The sequence below is a fragment of the Cheilinus undulatus genome, linkage group 9 (genome assembly GCF_018320785.1).
Source record: "Cheilinus undulatus linkage group 9, ASM1832078v1, whole genome shotgun sequence".
NCBI classification, from domain to species: Eukaryota; Metazoa; Chordata; class Actinopteri; order Labriformes; family Labridae; genus Cheilinus; species Cheilinus undulatus.
The window spans coordinates 41,686,681-41,704,542 of record NC_054873.1 but is presented as its reverse complement, the minus strand read 5'-3'; the positions used below and the strand labels follow the sequence as shown (position 1 = coordinate 41,704,542).

At 37.4% G+C, this 17,862-nt stretch overlaps 1 protein-coding gene across 4 annotated transcripts in view; it reads right to left on the bottom strand.

The window, feature by feature from the left end:
- nlrc5 (NLR family, CARD domain containing 5) overlaps positions 1-17,862 on the bottom strand; it is a 62,880-nt gene that overhangs the window by 1,455 nt on the left and 43,563 nt on the right. For 3 of the 4 annotated variants that reach the window (XM_041795712.1, XM_041795713.1, XM_041795715.1), the window contains 18 exons: positions 17,295-17,378; positions 16,907-16,990; positions 16,243-16,329; positions 16,043-16,102; positions 12,703-12,786; positions 12,514-12,597; positions 12,349-12,432; positions 9,919-9,993; positions 9,633-9,716; positions 9,434-9,517; positions 8,609-8,689; positions 8,429-8,512; positions 6,541-6,624; positions 5,259-5,342; positions 5,074-5,157; positions 4,881-4,958; positions 3,601-3,684; positions 154-237 (listed from right to left, as the gene is read on the bottom strand). In XM_041795712.1, coding sequence (XP_041651646.1) covers positions 154-237; positions 3,601-3,684; positions 4,881-4,958; positions 5,074-5,157; positions 5,259-5,342; positions 6,541-6,624; positions 8,429-8,512; positions 8,609-8,689; positions 9,434-9,517; positions 9,633-9,716; positions 9,919-9,993; positions 12,349-12,432; positions 12,514-12,597; positions 12,703-12,786; positions 16,043-16,102; positions 16,243-16,329; positions 16,907-16,990; positions 17,295-17,378 — 1,473 coding nt within the window. The remainder of the gene's footprint in view (positions 1-153; positions 238-3,600; positions 3,685-4,880; positions 4,959-5,073; positions 5,158-5,258; positions 5,343-6,540; positions 6,625-8,428; positions 8,513-8,608; positions 8,690-9,433; positions 9,518-9,632; positions 9,717-9,918; positions 9,994-12,348; positions 12,433-12,513; positions 12,598-12,702; positions 12,787-16,042; positions 16,103-16,242; positions 16,330-16,906; positions 16,991-17,294; positions 17,379-17,862) is intronic. The other variant, XM_041795714.1, reaches the window with a different exon arrangement.

Genomic DNA, 17,862 nt, shown 5'->3' with positions numbered 1-17,862 from the left:
ACAGCTGATCTGAAATGTTAAACAGACATTAAAATAACATCCCATATAGTAGTCTTTAAGGGAAACAGTTAAGTGTTGTATATATATTTATGTGCTATCAGGAGGTAGTGAAGGAAATGAAAAATTACACAAGTGCCTGTAAGGAAGGTTTACCTGATGAGCTGCAGAGCAGGACATGACTCTAAGGTTCTGACCAGGGCTTCTGCTCCTGTAACACTCACACTGTTTGACTCCAGACTGGGAGAAAAAAAACAAATAATAGTTCATTTCTGTCATGTGTGAGTGTTTTAAGGAAAAACATGAGGAACTCAATTTAACTCTTAGATGCATGAGTGTCAGGACTCTACGCTCTTCCATAAGTGGGTAAAAAATGACCCATATTAGAATCAATGTGTTTTTATGCAAATTTTGTCATTCTAAATTTTCTATTCTGAGTAATCATTTGTTTTATATTTTGTGTTATATCTTGGTCCACACAATAATAATTTTATGTTTGAAATATTGTTAATTTTCACTTTTTTCTTTTTTTTTTTAAACATTTTAAGACATTTTGTAAATTGGGAAAGAAAATTAAATGACAGCAACAGAGCATTGTTTGTGTGTGGGGTGTGGGGGGTGTTGACAGAGTATAGCTTTTTGCACACTGGGTCAGTTTTTTCTTCCCATTTTTTTTTTTATTTTTTGGAATAGGTTCGATTTAAAACAATTTTTCACATTAGTCCAAGGCATTTAAATAGGTGACTGCTTCTTTCTCGCTCACCCCTGCCCAACCCCTCCACTCTCTCCCTCCCTCACACCGAAACCTCACTTGAAACCCTGTGGCTTGTCTGTTTATCATGTGGATATCAGCCATGGAAATATAACAGATAAAGGCAAAATTTAGTTCTCACAGACATATCAAAGACTGAATTAAAAGTTGCTCTTCATCTCTCCAACTTGGCACAGCTGTGACGTACGAGATAGTGCCTTATGAAGTTCTCTGTGAAGATGGATGGACTCAGAGTGATTTTTGAGAGCCGCAGGTTCAGCCTCACTGCTTCACAGTGGATACAAATAAAACGCAACTGATTCAGTGTGCAAGGTTCGGGATCCAAAAAAATCTCATCTGAAAATAACAGACTATATATATATATATAATTTTGTAAAATGTATAATAGGTAAGTTAAAATTTTAATGTCCTGATCTCACCGGTTCATTTTTGACCCACTTATATATCTAAGGGTAAACCTCAACCCTTTTCTTAATTATTGAAATAAAAAAAATAAATAAACACTGATCATCAGAAAAGATGGTGTAACTGTATTATTCTAAAATAATCTGTGTTGGACTTCCACTTACTATAGTTTTTTATTGGGATAAATCTACCAATTATATCCTCTGTAAATCCACCAAATGTTTGGTTGATAAAAATTCTTAACAGTGAGATATGATGCTAAGCAAATGTTCACACAGCAAGTCCATTTCATACTCTATACTTTAAGGCCAGTCATTCTTATTAATCCCCCTCTTCCATCCTTTTCTCAACTCTTTGTCCTCATCAGTAGGACCGATCAATCAACCTCTCTGAGCAGTAGTGAAACCAGTTTTCCACTTTGCAATAGAAGCATAGGCAGCTCAGCACTCGACTTGTAGAGTCCTGTTTTTGTGACACTCTAGCCAATGTGTAGGGACAAACTCACAGTTGCCCTGTACTGTGTCTAGTGTCCATCCTGCATTGACCTGCGCTAAATTTCTTCACATCACATTGTAACTCAGACAAGACTGAGGTTATTGTGCTTGGCCTTGAAAACGTCCATGAGGCTTTTTTCTAATAATGTAGCTGCCTTAGATGACATTAGCCTGACATCCAGCTACACTAGGAGAAATCTAGGAGTTCTTTTTGGTCAGGATATGTCCTTCGACACCCACATAAAGAATGTTTCAAAGACAGCCTTGTTCGCCTTCACAACATTGCTAAAATCAACCACATCTTGTCTCAAAGCAATGCAAAAAAACTTGTCCATGGGTTTGTCACCTCTAGGGTAGACTACTGTAATTCTATCCTATAAGGCTGTCCTAGTAAGTCACTAAAGACCCTTCAGCTGGTCCAAAATGCTGCAGCACTTGTAGTGACCAGAACCAAGAAAAGAGATCGTATCACTCCTGTATTAGCTTCTCTGCATTGGCTCCCTATAAAATCTAGAATAGAATTTAAAACTCTTCTTCTCTTTCACAAAGTTCTTGAAGGTCAGGCAACAGCCTATAGTGCCATATTTTCCCTCTAGATTATTGCTTATTGATTAATGCTGACCTGCTTTTGGTACCTTAAGGTCTCTAAATGTAGTATGGGAGCTAGGTCCTTCAGTTATCAGGACCCTCTCTTTTGGAATTATCTACCTGTCGGGAGGCAGACACTCTCTCTACCTTTAAGAGAAGCATTAAAACTTTCCGCTTTGATAAAGCTTATAATAAGGGCTGACTCAGAAGTAGACCAGTTAAGCTGCTATAGGCTTAGACTGCTGAGGGTCATGGCACAAGTTGATCTGTCTTTATCTCTGTATGCATTCATATCATATTACTGCATATTATGTGCTGTAAGTCTTTATGTTGTAATTCTGTCACTGCTGATTCTGTGGGTTCATCCTGGCCCCCTGCAGAGATTGATCTGGACCTTTGGGACGGGTGACCTGCTTTTGTGGACCCACCTAATTCCAACTGCTACCTCTATTAGTATAATAGTAATAATAATAATAATAATAATAATAATAATAATAATAATAATAATAATAATAATAATAATATATTGTTGTTATTATTATTCCCATCCTTCTAGTCCTTTCCAACACTAGTGCAGCTTTGGCAGAGAGCTGTTAACATGAGTCTGGTCTGCTCGACAGTCCTGCCCTGTATTTAGGGAGGGTTTATGTTGACACTGTACGGGGCTAAATTCTGCTAGTGCTGTGCTCATGGTGATTACCTCTTTAAAATACAAATCCCCTATGGTGCAGTTAAACAGATGTCCTGCTTTGATTGACAAGCTCCAGTTTCAAGTGCATGTTTTAAAATCTGGCACTCATCAATGGCTGTGAGGAGAAAGCAGGGTCAGCTCTTGGCATTTGCCTAGGGTGCCGCGCTGAGGGGGGTTGAACAGCCTCACTTTGCCACACCTGTAAGTCATTTTTACAAATGCAAGTGGGCTTATAAAGTGACACCTGAATATTATATGAACAGTATGACAAGAAAGAAAGAGCGATAACAAAGGGCCATTTCAAGATTAAAAAGTTAAATGTTAATGTATTTGTATTTATCAATCACTTATTGATTATAAATATGAATTTAAGTGGATGTCTGAGGATGTGAATTTCAGGGTTTTAGAGAGTAGGATCCTAAACTTTGCCTTGTCTATTAACAACTTCTGAACAGCTGCTCTTCTTTACTGTTAACAACAAAAACAGCAGCTGTGGTCAACTCTGTGTAGGATATGTTTATTTAGACATGTTTATCATCCCAAATCATGTATTGTGATACGTATTGTATTGTGGCCTCTGTATCTTGATGCATGGCATATCGTGATGTTGTGGGAAATAACCCAGCCCTAATGTGTGCGTTTCTTAAACTTACTCGATTATAGTCAGCTTCTGACAAGGAGGTATCACTCTTGCCAGCTCCTCTGCCACGTCATCTCCACAGTTATTCCATCCAAAACTGGAGATGAAAGGAAAAAATTTCGCAGTTTTTAAAAAAAGAAAAATAAAATCATAAGAAAATTGTTTCAGTCATTTTTATATACTTTGCTGCTCCTTTTGAAATTTCAATTACGTGGCTCCATTAGAGTTCAACAGTGATGGCCCAGCTTGTCAATGGCTCTTGTTGCCGAAGTTCATTTCACATTAAATAAAACCCTTCAGTGCAAAAAGTGTTTGGCAAGCAGAGTAAAAGAAAAAGTAGAAGACTGTGTTCAAATGTTTTCTCTGAGTGAGTTAGCTATACATCCCACAAACCATTGCTGTTCTAGATTATTATAGATTAGGTAGTTTAGCAAACTATTTTAAAAGCATACATTGGTCTTGTTTATACATTCATCTTCATTATAGTGTTTATTTTACAAGAAAATTATGGGATATATTGTAATTTGTGTACAGATTGTGTTTTGAATAATGGATAGTGTGCATAGTTGTTAACAACCATGTATGGTGTCTGACTGGGCAATGTTACAATGTCATTTGGCGGACACTTAAATCCAAAATGACCTACACCTTATAGGTCAACAGGTGTTCCAAGAGTGAACCAAACTGGATACTGATCATTCACTGACTGGGAACTGACCACCAATGTTCTATTACTAAGTCTGCAATGTAACCCACTGAGCTACCCAGCCTGGTTTTGCACATCATCATCTTGAAGATTCCCTATTGCACTGGCCATATCTAGATCAGTCAGATGTCACATGATGATTCTTGGAGCAGACAACTACTGACCACTGTCACAGGGCCCATGCTCACAGATGATGAGATACCTGATTTTCAGCACTTGTGGGTACCAGTAGCTCAAAACAAGATTCAAGAGTAGCAGCAAAATAAGCTTACTGGCATTGGGAGAGAAGAGCTGGCAATTTTAACATAGGTTCACCCACATACTCAGCTCTGCTTCTCATCCCACAAATGCATGTTCCTTACAAGTGTGGCACCATTTAAAAAGGAAATTAAGAGGCTTTCTAACAGTATGATTTATTGCTGAGAAGCACTGTCCCAACAAAGATATAATATACCAAACACAAATGTCCTTACTTTCTGTATAAGTTTATACCTAAAGATTTTGAAGAATACATATGCCATTATCCCTGCATGTTAAAAATGTGGATTTTAGGAACTATTTGCCATTGCATCATAATTTTATCTTACCCAGCAACTTGTATGTTGGGACAATGGGCCAGACTGGCAGCTACAGCACACAGCTCTGGAGTCCCAACCGAGGTCAGACTGGCAATGAAAAAGAAGCAAAAACACATTATTTAAAGTTACTTTGATATGAAGTAAATTCAGTTATCTATCACAGTTCAAAACTCTCAAAGCAGCATTAGAAGAAAAGTCTTACTGCAGCCTGGTGAGGTTTTTCAGGCACATTATCGCTCTGGACAGACTTACTGACCCTTCATATCCAATTTGATTTTCTGAAATACTAAAGAAAAGGTACACACAGAGAGAGCATTAACCCGGGGACAAGAGTCACACACAAAATGAATATCAAAAAGAAATTTGAATGTATTTGGTGTGACTCACTCCAACACGGTGATGTGTGTCAGTGATGGGAAAACGAGGGCCATCCTGGCAGCTGTAAGGTCACCCAGATGGTTACGAGATAGACTGGAAGAGAGCAGAGACAGATGTTTCATTCTGTTCAGATATGATTACATAAAGGACAAGATTTCATATTTCTCCTTAAACATGCACATGGTATACTTATATTTATATTTAACAGTAGTTTGTATACAGTTTAAATTTTAAAGGAAAATATCTTGCACACAAATACTCAATTTTGTAGAATAATGAATTGGTCAAATGCAAACAAAAACTGAGTATATCTGGGTTTGATGAAGTCTCCTTGGGGTAGTGACATTATCAATTCACTGAGGTTGTTTAGATATTACATTCTAGGGTAATACTGATCCATTTTGGGCATCAGGATAACCATTTGCTGCACTTTGGCACGTACAACGGTATGTTTTCACAATACGTCCTCAGTGACAACCATTGAAACTCATTTTCCTGCCTCTTATGCAAACACATATTCTTTGGCTGAAGGTAGTGTACTGTGAGGCTGCTGGCAAACAATGGTAGTGAATAAGACACAAGCTAAAAAGCTATGTCACTCTGTAACAGCTTTGCTCTCTCATTTTATCAAAAAAAATATTTTAAAGGTTAAGTGATGAACTGTTTAGCAAGTGAATCTTGTTGAGTACTGGTTAGACTGAAATAAAATCTTAATTCAAGAGAAGTTATGAGGGAACCCTGCTTTGTCATTGCACAGATAAGCTGGCTCTAAGAGCTGACTCCTTTTGTTAGCAATGGGAGGTGGCTCTGATTCGAAAGATAATTTCCTTTTTTCAGTTTTGTTATAAGATGTAAAGAAAAAAAAGAAAAAGGCAAAATAGTACCAAATGAAGAGCCGGTTGGGAACTGAAAGACCAGCTTTTATTACTACTGAGATGAGCAAAAAGATCTGGAATTGCCATCACTCCAAATGAGGCTAGATGGACAGAAATAAAGCCATGTTTCATGCATGCATACCAGTGGAATACAGCAGATCACGTTAGTTGACAGGAAGGTCTTAGTTATTTGCCATACTTGTCTACCAAACCAGCCCAATGTGGATGAAGGCATCTCAGACCACCTCAACATGCAGTCTGAGCTGCAACATTATTTATTTAATAACTTTGAGATGTTGAGAATTTTCATAACTTTCAATCTCACCAGCTGAGAACCACTGCCCTTGATGGTTCAGCAAATTCCCAGAGTAGTTTTTACAGGTATAAGCACCAAAAACAAAATAAAAAAATCTTACTGAAGCTCTTCCAGGTGCTGACAGACATTCAAAACCTCCAGCAGTTTGTCTCCTGACTGATCGCTGATCAGGTTCTCCGACAGACTGAGGAAAGACACACAAAAAACAGTGATGTATAATCAGTAGTTTTTCAATAAAAAGCAGAGTGATGACGAGTAATAACCCTGTATTTATTGGTTATAAACATTTACAAACTGACAGTTAGGGAATTCAGAAATGTCAAGAAAAGCAAACTCCCTTTATAAACCACTGCAGCCACAGTTACTCTGAGAGTGTTTGTAAATAAATTATACTGTACCTAAAGAAAATACTGTATATATATCTATATAGTAACAGCTTAAAATTCTGGGTCATGAGCCTTCCCTCACTGTCAGTCTAGCACTTGTAAAAGGAGAATCAGCTACCGGATGGTCCTCATAAAGAAGGGGATGACAGTCCAATAAAAAGGCTGGCATGTTAAGAGTGACTTTGACAACACAGAATTATGACCGAGCATTTGGAGAGCCTGGGCTCTGTTGGCAGATGTCTAGGCCAAATTACAACTTTGAAAAATGTAAAAAAAATCCCAAAGTTTTTGATGAAATGTGGAATAGAGCTGCTTCTCCAAAAAACTGGCTCATGTTCCTTTATAAAAAGAAAATATTAATCTGCTTGTTAACATAATTAAAAGGTACACAATGTAAAATTTGTATTCTAAACACAAAAAAATGACTATTCCTATACCATAGGTATGTTTTTTAGTTGAGTTCTTTAATTATCCAATATATATTTCCAACAGTTTCCAAAGCCAGAGATAGATACCACTTAATCATCGTTGTTGTGATAATGTTAGATGTTATGTGAAAAACTGCTATGTGACCTGCTACTTGAGCTGGTCTTCTGTTGCTGCATCTCATTCACATTTTCTGTTGTTTACCTCTGATGGACCATGATTGTTCTCTGCCATCAGCTGAGACCCCCCCACACCCACCTCATTTTCACAATCGAAACTTTTAGTCATGTTTTAGTCGAAACTTTAAGTCAAAGCTTTTATTTTCTTTGAACAAATTTGATTAGCCATATTTTAAAATTAAAGTGAATGAAGAGCATTCATATTAATGCACTATCAGTCCTTAAATCATTTTAAATTTCACTAATGAAAACACTGATGTACCTTTAATGCTCTCTGCTTAATCTCTCTTTATGTTTTAACAACTTACACTCACTGTGAAGAACTGTCATGGATTTTGAAAGTCTACCAATCAAGGTCTCATTTTAGTTTCCTCAATGAAATTTAAGTTATTTCTTTTGAGTTTTTGGCTTCAAAGATTTGATTTCAGCTAGTCTTAGTATTGTCCTTCTTATGGGTAAAAGAAAGCCAACTAAAATTTTTAGTCATAGTTTTAGTCAACGAAATTAACACTGATTGACTAAATGGTAAACTGAAGTTTTGGCTTCATGGATAAATTTCACATAATGAGGAAGAAAAGCTGTTGAAAGTGCACTTCCTGGCACATGCTGCAAGGGATTCAAGAATGCTTTGAGACTGACTCTAAGCATCAACAAGGATGCCACTATTAACAGCTTTTCTCCCTTATAATGTAAAATTCATCAATGAAACAAAAGCATTGGTTTGCTCTTAAATATACCTTACTGGGTGCGGCCTTTGTTGAAAGAAGACCTTAACTCAAAATCAAAAGTAGGCAGTGGAGGTGGGAAAAGCTGAGAAGCGCATCTTTACTCAAATTGTTGTGAGACCTGTTGGTGGAATTAACATACTGTGCAATGAAGTTTGATTTATATTGTGTGCATAAGGAATGAAGAAGAGAGAGCACATGCACCTGCCAGCAAATGGAATCAAGACATTCACATCACATGTTATTAAAGAGGTTGTGATGAAGCAGCTCACCTGATCTTCCTAAGCTTCCTCCAGAGAGGAAAGAGTCTGGTCAGCTGCTCTACTCCTCTATCAGCCATCCTCCATCCCTCCAACCTGTATCATCAGGAGAAAGAATGCATTTAACTGTTGAATGACACACAGACACAGGGTTAATCACATGTGTCTGTATATTTATTTAGAAGAACTCACTCAATCTCTTCCATATGTGTAAGTTCCTCCATAGCAGTAAGGAGATCTAATCCATCATCTGTATTAGTAACCTTATTCAACCTGGCACACATACAAACACAATTCACAAGGGTTAAATTAACTTTCAACACAGCAAACAGATCATCTGTGAAATAGCTGTGTTGGCTCCGTGTAATGAGTTGATATGATATAGGCAAGGATAGATAAATGGCATCTCGTGGGAGGAGGATTAATAATTATGTAAGTATGTGATGCATTTATATGCTGCATAAACACAGCTGACATCTTCACTCTCAGTTCTGACCTCACAGCTCCTCAGTGAGCAACAGTTTACAGCTTCGCGCTATGAGAGGACAGGGAAAGTTACTCCCGGGGGGGGGGAACATGGGATCAAACACTACTTATTTATGAACAGCTTCATGCTGAGCCGCTGACATGCTGGTATGATGGGCAGCAGCGACCGCAATGTTCCGAGCAGCCAAGCTGAGGCTTTGGCATCAACAGCGTCAGCAAATGCACCGCATCATAAATAGACCACATTACTAGAGTGGTGCATGGATGCGTGTGAGTAAAGAGTATCGCTGTGACTGTAACCGCAGACGTAAAACACACCTGCCTGAAATAGTTCTGCAGGCCTGGCGCTGTATATTGAATAAACACTTTCAACGACATGAGGAGCTATAAACAGGCTCAGTCTTTCAAAGCATTTCAAAAGGTCAGGTTTTGTATATCGTTAATTTTTTTAAAAATGTGTGGCATGTTTAAATCTACAGTTGTGATTTATGGCAGTGATATTGCCTCCTATGATGAGATTGTGTTTCTTACTTGAGAACACGTATAGAGTTGACTGTCCTCAGTGATTGCACCAGACACACCCTGCTCTTCTCATTAAGCTGCAAAGAGTCCAGACTTGGGGGGCAGACAGACAGGAACACATACACAAACAAACACAATCACACTAATTATTAGAACTCTACATGACACGCCTGGAATTCATTCATTCATTTGTACATGCGAGTCCTACCAAAGGCTTTCCAGACTGACACACTGTCTCAGAGCTATGATGAGCTGCAGCCCTCCAGCCTCTGTCCACTGGCAGTGAGACAGACTATCGACACAGAAGACACCAAAGTCTCTAGTTTTTATGCTGCATGACGAGGCTTTACTTTTAATTCATTCTATGCATGTGATTCTGAATCATGGGCACTGAAGGATTAATCATTCATTTGTGACAATGATGTTCATTACTGACAAGGAAACAAATGAATAAATTTGCATAAATCTTATCAAGTAAATGATTAAATACTTACTTTAGAGATCGTAGATGAGGCAATATTCTTGTTATAGAATGAGCTGCTGCGTCACTAAAAACATGACTGGATAGACTGAGAGAAAGACAGAAGAAGATGTCATCAAAATTATGTCAATGAAATGCAATCTGGTTTGTTCAGGATATTTAATTGATTACTATTTAATTTATTTATTTGAATCTGTTTATCCAGAACAACTCATTGAGAATTAACATCACATTTATAAGAGTAGCCTGGCCAAGATAAACAGCAACACATTTAACAAAGACAGATTTTAAAAAATAAAAAACAGAGCAATTACAATCAGAGATATCAAATACTGAGTCAAGGAGCACAACGTCAACTGCAACCCGATGCATCTTCCTCTACCTTTAAAAAGATCTGAAGTGACCAGCTTCTCAAGATATAAGGTCTCCTGCAGTAGATTCCAGGCTGCAGGAGTTTCAGCAGTACCTGAAACACCTTTCACTCATTTCAAGACAGACTTTAAGACCAGAGAGCAAAAGTACATTTTGTGACTGAGTCACAGAGTGAAGTCTGTATCTCCCAGTATTTTTAACCTGAATGAAATTACACAGGTAGGATGGAAGCAGATTCAGAAATGCCTTATAAATAAGGATATGCAAATGAATTAGCCTACGTGTGGTCAAGAAGGCCAACCAACAGGCAGAAACAAAGTATTTTCTTTGCATCAGAAGAAAACAAGACTTATTCTTGCCATAAAACCCTAGCCACAGTCCTGTACAATATCAAAGGATACTTTGAATCTGCTGTGTAGAAGCAGTAAATGACAGCGTCATCTACATATAAATAAAAATTTGCATTTGGAGCATTATGCCCGATACTGTTGATATACAGTGTAAATAACAACATCCCAAGACTGAGCCCTGAGAGAGCTATAAAAAGCACTTTAACAACCTGCTGAGAGGCAGAAAGCACTAAATACTAATGTGGTTGTTTTAACATGATTTAGTATTTCAAATTTCAAATTCTTATTTTCTTCAGAAAATAATTGAAATACCACAAAACTTTTCTCAAGTATTTAAAAATCAAATTAGTTGTAGATCAGACCTAACACCTAAGTCTTTAGAACCCATTTTTAAAGCTCAAGGAATGAGGACAACACAGAAAAAAAACTTGCATTTTGCTGTTTCTTCTTTACACTGTCCAACTTATTAGTGGCACGTAGGCCAATACCTCAGCAGATATTTTTGTATCTGATGACACTATTAACTAACTGTTTTAGCTTGTATTTTCTATTACCAATATTGTGTCAACAATATTGTGCATCCCTCATTTCTAGTTTAATCAACAGAACATTGAGGATGTCAAGTGGATTTTCATAAAGCAATGCACACTGACTAGAAGTTGGAGCTCTATGAGAGCATGAATCTTTTGATTGAGACTCCTTACTGTAATGTTGTTCACATATTTCATTGTTTAAATGGGTCGTATTCCTTTCATTTCGTGCCCCTCACCTACATGCTCAATCTCTCTGGCTTGTACCCCAATACACTGTATCTATCATGATCTTGATTTTTTTTTTTGTTTACTTTCTTAGGTGTTTTCTGTTGCCCTTGTGTTTCTATGTATTTTGTGCTCTGTTACATTATGTTTCTAGTGACTACCTTTTGTGTTTCATTATTTCTTGTATAGTCCTAGCATGTTTTGTTAAGCCTTATCCCTCCCTGTGTTTGAGTTTCCCTCCTTGTGTTGTTCTTTATATTCCCTTTGGTTGTAGTTTGTTGTCTTTGTATCCTCCAGTGTTAGCAGTGTTTCCCTAGTTTTAGTTTCTAGTGTACTGTTTTGTTGTCCTTCAGTCCTTGTGTGTTTCTTGGTACCTGTCTTGTGAAGTGTTCCATGTTTCTTGTTTTATTTTTTATTTGCCTTCTGTTGTGTTTGATTCCAGTTTTTCTTCCTGCCTCATCCACTTTAATTACACTCACCAGTTTCACCTGGGTCTCGTTTGTCACACCTGTCTCACTGTTTGTAATCACTCCCTGCATTTAGGTTCTGTGATTCCCTTTGTCTTTGTCAGATCATAAGTCTTCTCAGTGTGAATGTCTTTGAGCCTCCAGTCTTCCTGGTGCTATTTTCTGGTGAGACTTTTGTTTTTTTGTAGGGTTTCTTTTTTTTTTTTTTTTAGTGGACCTAGTTAAAGGAGTTTTTTTTGTAGTTTTTGCCTTTTGTTGATAAAACTTTTGTGTTATCTGCATTTGGGTCCTTCCCTTTGTTTTTGCATTTTGCTAAACCTTGACAGTATCACCTTGGATCACTTTATGTTGAAAACTTCCCCAAAACATCTCCCTATGTATGCACAAAAAGAAAGGAAAAATGTATAGAGAGATAAAAGTTGTTTTTAATATTCTGAGTGGAGGAGCTGGTAAATCAAACAAAAGGGAAGACAGTAACCAGAGAAGTGACACTCACTTCAAACACTGAATGGCTGGAGTCTGGAGCAAAGTCTGTGAGATCTTCTCAGCCACATCGACACATGTCTCTTTAGAACAAATACTGCATGGGAAAAAGAGAAGATGCTTAACATATTATAACCCCAAAACAAACAAAGTGTCCTGTATGGAAAAATACACTGACCTGAGAGAAGTGAGGTTTGGCACTGAGGGCAAGATGGCAGAAAGAAACTCTGCTCCCTCGCAACCCAGGTAGTTGTGAGAAAGACTGTGAATAATGATTAAAAAAAATACAATTCAGCTTTTTATCAAATGTTGGGCTCTATTGCTCACTGATTGAAACACAGTTTATGTGAATAAACAGAGTACTCACTCCAGCTCTGTCAATGAAGGAAACCTCTGAATGATGCTTCTCAGAGGTTCAAGTTGGTAACCCTGTACTGCACAGTCCACAAGACTGCAGGAGGTAAGAGAAGACAAACTAAGAGGCATTATATACGGTGTTTTAAATAAGCCTTTCTGTCAAAATACATAGTTGAAGTTCTATCTTTATAAAAGTCTATTATGTGCCTGTTTCCCAAAGGCAAACACAAAGAGGAAGGTTTAAAGTTTTTAGTTTAGTAAAGTTTATCTTTTGGTGTTGATGTGATCATACAGTAGTTGCAGGGTTATCATAATTCAACAGCACCCCTTTTTTGGCCCTTATCTTTAAAAGAAAGAATTAGCACCTGCTGCCTGCCAAAGTGGGTGTTTTCTTTCAGTGTTGGATGAACTCCCTCCGCCCTCTTGCCACGGTGGAAGATAAATAATAGTGACATTGCCAAGTGATTTGTAATAAACAAGTGTATCCTGTTTTCTGATTGTTCTGCTCTGACTTTATGAGCGGAGCGAGGCAGTCCTACACGTTTACTGACCACAGTGCCTCTCCTCCCTATGTCAGGGTGAGTGTGTGTGTTTACAATGACATCCTATGCTGGTATAGTGTGATTCATTGGAGTGGTTATCTTAAGTCCAAGATGATTAAAGGAAGTGGGCTGTGATCAAAGGAGCAGCTGCAAATCCTGCTTCTACCCACAGCTTTAATGGTCATCCCTGCTAATTGTAGCCCTGCTAAAGCTCATTTAATTTGATGATAATTACATTCTATAGCTGTTAAGTTTTTTCCCACGATAAAAGCACATAATTTACATGCTCTTTTAGTGGTTTTGTTAACAGCCAGATCAGGAAATGGGGGGGTGGGGGGGTGGGGGGGTGGTGGTGGTGGTGTCATCAGTAGTGATTTAGTGATTTGGCACAACTCAGATGTTTGAAAGACAAACCCCGGAGAGGAATAACATTTCAAACCGCAGAATGAAAACACTCTTTCCAGGAGAACCCTATGTGATGGAAATAACTCATCTTATATAAGCTCATATACTGTATCAAAAAATAAATAAATCTCTTGCCTCTCAGTCAAGATTTATTTGCAACTAAATCTGCCTTTGAGGACGTGGCTGCAATGTCTAATCAGCCGCAAAATAAGGTACTGAAAAAGAGAAAAAAAAAAACTTTCCCATTTGTGAATGAGACCAAGAGTATGTCAGCTCTTCCTTTTGAAGCATTCCGCACAACAAAATGCCTGTTACATAACAAGATTGTGCTAAAACTTTAAAGCAGGACTTTTCAATTACATATTCAACTGGGCCCAATTTTAAAATCAAGACATGTAGCTTAGCCTGACATGTTTGACGCCCAGTAAGCAGCTGGCAATGTCGAATTTCAAACCAATACAGATCAATTTGATGAAAAATATTCACTTTTTATTCACAGTCTCCCTTTTAAAAACGGTATGGCAACATGACAAAAGCACATCAGAAAATCTTTTTTTCACCTGAATAAAAATAAATTAAATAGAATGAAAAAATGAAATGAAATTCTGTAAATAATAATTTTGATCATATCTTACCCAGGCATATCTTAAAATGTATAAAAACTAAATTGTAGCGACAGTTGAAAAGGACATGTTTTATACTCAGTATCTTGGGGCTACTTCTGTCAGCATTGCTAGCCACACTTCAAAACAACGTGGTACATTGTAGGTAGACTGTTGCTAGGCTACGCATTGTCTTGCATGCATGGTCTGAAATAATGTGGGAATTTAAGAAAACTTGCCAAACAGGTTGCTCTCCGCATCGCATGACCATATGCTGGGCCACTTGGGAGTCTGTTCTGGGCCACATGAGGCTCCCGGGCAGCTAATTGAAAAGGCCTACTTTAAAGTGTTTTATTAACATTTAAGCAAATTGCAAAGAAACCGTGTTTCAAAAGTGCAGAGAATCTAAACCCACCCCAAAGAAGAAAAATGCACAACACATTTTAAGTACACACCAATATCTTTCTGTAAAATATTCTTTTCAGGCTTTTTGCCCATATTTAGATAGGATAGCTGAAGACAGAAGAAGAAATATGGAGAAAGAGGGGATGACATGCATGTTCTTGTGTTTCAAATACATGGGCCAGACGTGGCCATCGAACAGGCCGGGTGGATCTTGCACCATGTAGTTCCTAGAGCACCACCTCTTTTTGCATTCTTCATATGGGATGGAAATAAAGTAACATTGGTTCAGCACGTCGATCAAAGGTTCGTAGGTGTAAAGCAGAAAGCCTTCCACAATAAGGATGTGAGTCTCCGCCTCCTCAGTGTCAGACTTCGGGACGATCTCAGTGTCCAGGGTGTTATTAACGCCATGAGATTTCTCAAACTTCATTGGGGATATGGGGATGACATGCACCAAACGGCACCCAGGCTTACAATCAATCCCACGACCAGTGCACTGAGGACTACAGCCTCCATAAATGGGCGCCTGCTCTACCTACTGAGCTAAACCGGCGTCTTAAAGTTGTTCTTAAGGTTTCTAAGGTAAACCGACGTCAGAATCATGACATATTTTCAAAGTGCTGAAGAGTCTGTGCTCTTAAATTGATGAATGCCATTCTGTTGAACACTAGAAGCTTGTTCACATTTTTTATAATTAGCATATTGAAACACCCCTTTTATGCCTATATTAGATCATGAGGACTGCTGCACTGTGTGCATAAAAAACACCATGCTTGCACTGGACTCCAAGAAGCACTTAGGCTAGTAATGGATATTAAATAAATGCGATAGGATGATATCACTTGTTCAAAAGGTGCTGTTATAAAAAAAACAACATGCATTACACTGTATTAAGAAAAGGATGCAGATTTAATTGTTTAGAATAAGTTTTCAATCCTACTACTAAAAAACCCACAAAAGTGCTAATTCTAAATTTGTAATTTTCATTTATAGTTAAAATTTAAAGTTTACCATGTAAATAATAAACATTATATGGTCAAACTAAACATGGCCATATTCAAACTATGAATTTGTGCATTCTATTGCATTATACAAAATTGCTTAATAGCTAAAAATACAATAAAACATCATTCAGAATTAAATATTATTGTGTCTTTTCAAATTCAGTCTATTTGAGTCTTCTTAGGTGTAAAAGTAATCACTATACCACCATATCTGCACTCAAATGTGAACAAGAGTGCTCTCTAGTGTTCTTACATTTTATTCTGTGGCCAGATCAAATCTCAGATTAAAATACAATTACTTTAGAATATTCTTTAAATTGTGAAAGTGAGTTTAAAGAGGAAATGTCCCTTTAGAAATGGTTGATGAATGAGATTTATTAATTTTGAAATACCTGACAGAGGTGAGTTGAGAAGCCTTCTTCAAAAGCAGCTGTAGGGTCCTCTGGTAAACCCTGTAGAGACAATGTTACACATGTTAACAGATGTATGGCTTGATGTGTGATATTCTACTGTGAGCCTAAATATCTTTGAAAATGAGTTTCATTATAATAAAGATCTTCTAAGGAGACTCAGCTGAGTTTGTAAACCTCACCTGCTGCTGTGTATGTTGTTGCACATTTCCAGACAGCTACACAGTAAACCCACAGCCTCCTCAGCTCTGATCCAACTCTCCTCAATACTGACAAGAAAAGGAGAGCGAAACAGCTCAGCATTTCAACAACAATTATGAGTGTTTTTATGTGTTAATGAAAAAAACACAAAGATGTATTTAACAACTTCAAAAACCAAAAATGGTAAGTGTCCTGTGAAAAAATGATACATCTACATTCATGGCCTTGCTGCTGTTGATATGACGATGAGTGATTATGATTATGGAGATAAAGAGGTGAATGTTTTTACCAGTAACTAACCACAGTGGCCACTAATCACCAACGGCTGATGTTCTGAAATAAACTCACACGTAAATTGGCAACTACTGCTTCTTCTTTTAATCATATGATGTTCAACTTAATTCTTAGTTTTGAGCCATACTTTCTAAAACGTCCCTGCAGAGTTCTGGGACCTGCTGTGCTGTTCCTGGTTGTACTGATAAACAAACAAGGCTAAATTCTTGGCTTCAACAGGGGTTTTCAACATCCTAGTTCCTGTCTGACTGAAATTAACCTGGAATTTATAAAACTCTATGGTTGAATTAGTATATTATAAGGTATAAAATCTGTTGTTTTATCTTCAGGTAGTATCCTCAGGTTTCCTACCTCAAAGAGAGCCCTCTCTGGCTGCTGCTCACAAGTTTTACCAAGTCTGCAATCCAGTCAGAGTCTAGAGAGTTGTTTCTGAGCCTGTGAACCAACCAAAGCAGTCATCAAAGCTGATTTTCAACTGTCTGTTCAGTGATGTGTTTCAGCATAGAGGATAGCAAAAGATCTAATAATCAGAGACAGCAAACACTGTGAGTCTTTTGATTAGTAAATGGCTTCTTAGCCCAATAAGCAGAAAAGTAAGTGAATAAAAACAAATTCATATATAGAATATTTATCAAAAGTTATCACAATTTAAATTGTTTAAATTCTACTCCCACAAATTACTTTGAGTGTCTGTTATTCTGAGTTTGATGTTCTAAAGAAGTTAAAGACAAATACGTACTCCAGTTTAGTCAGCCTGGGACAAACAGACACCACTGTTGCTAATCTGAGCAGAAGGTCACGCTCCAAACAGCTTCCTCTGACACTGAGAAAAGGAAGAGAGCATTAAGCATAAAGAATACTGATAAGATGGGCACATACTTCCTGGTAAAGAATTACACAACAATGCTAAACCTCCGTTCCTGTTTTGCCAAACACTGAACTGTTCAGTGTCCAGTTTTTATTCTTTCTGAAGCTCTATAATCAAGTAAAGAATGATTTATTACTTTTAAGCAACACATTGTTTTTTATTATGTATTATTATTCTGTTTTTAACCTTGTTACTAATCTGAGTCCTGTGTGTATTTCTTAAATTCTTGTCTGTATAACCTTACTATAACCTTATCTGAGTCTGTTAAAGCTCAGCCCTTTGTGTTTGATGCTTTTACCATTCTTTAATGTTGTTTTAATTCCTCTGCATTTTTGATTTGATGATGTGAAGCTGTTCATGACTGTGCTTTGAAAGGTGCTATGTAAACAAAATAATGATGATCCTGTATTTTGTGAGTCAAAAGCAGATAACTATGTTA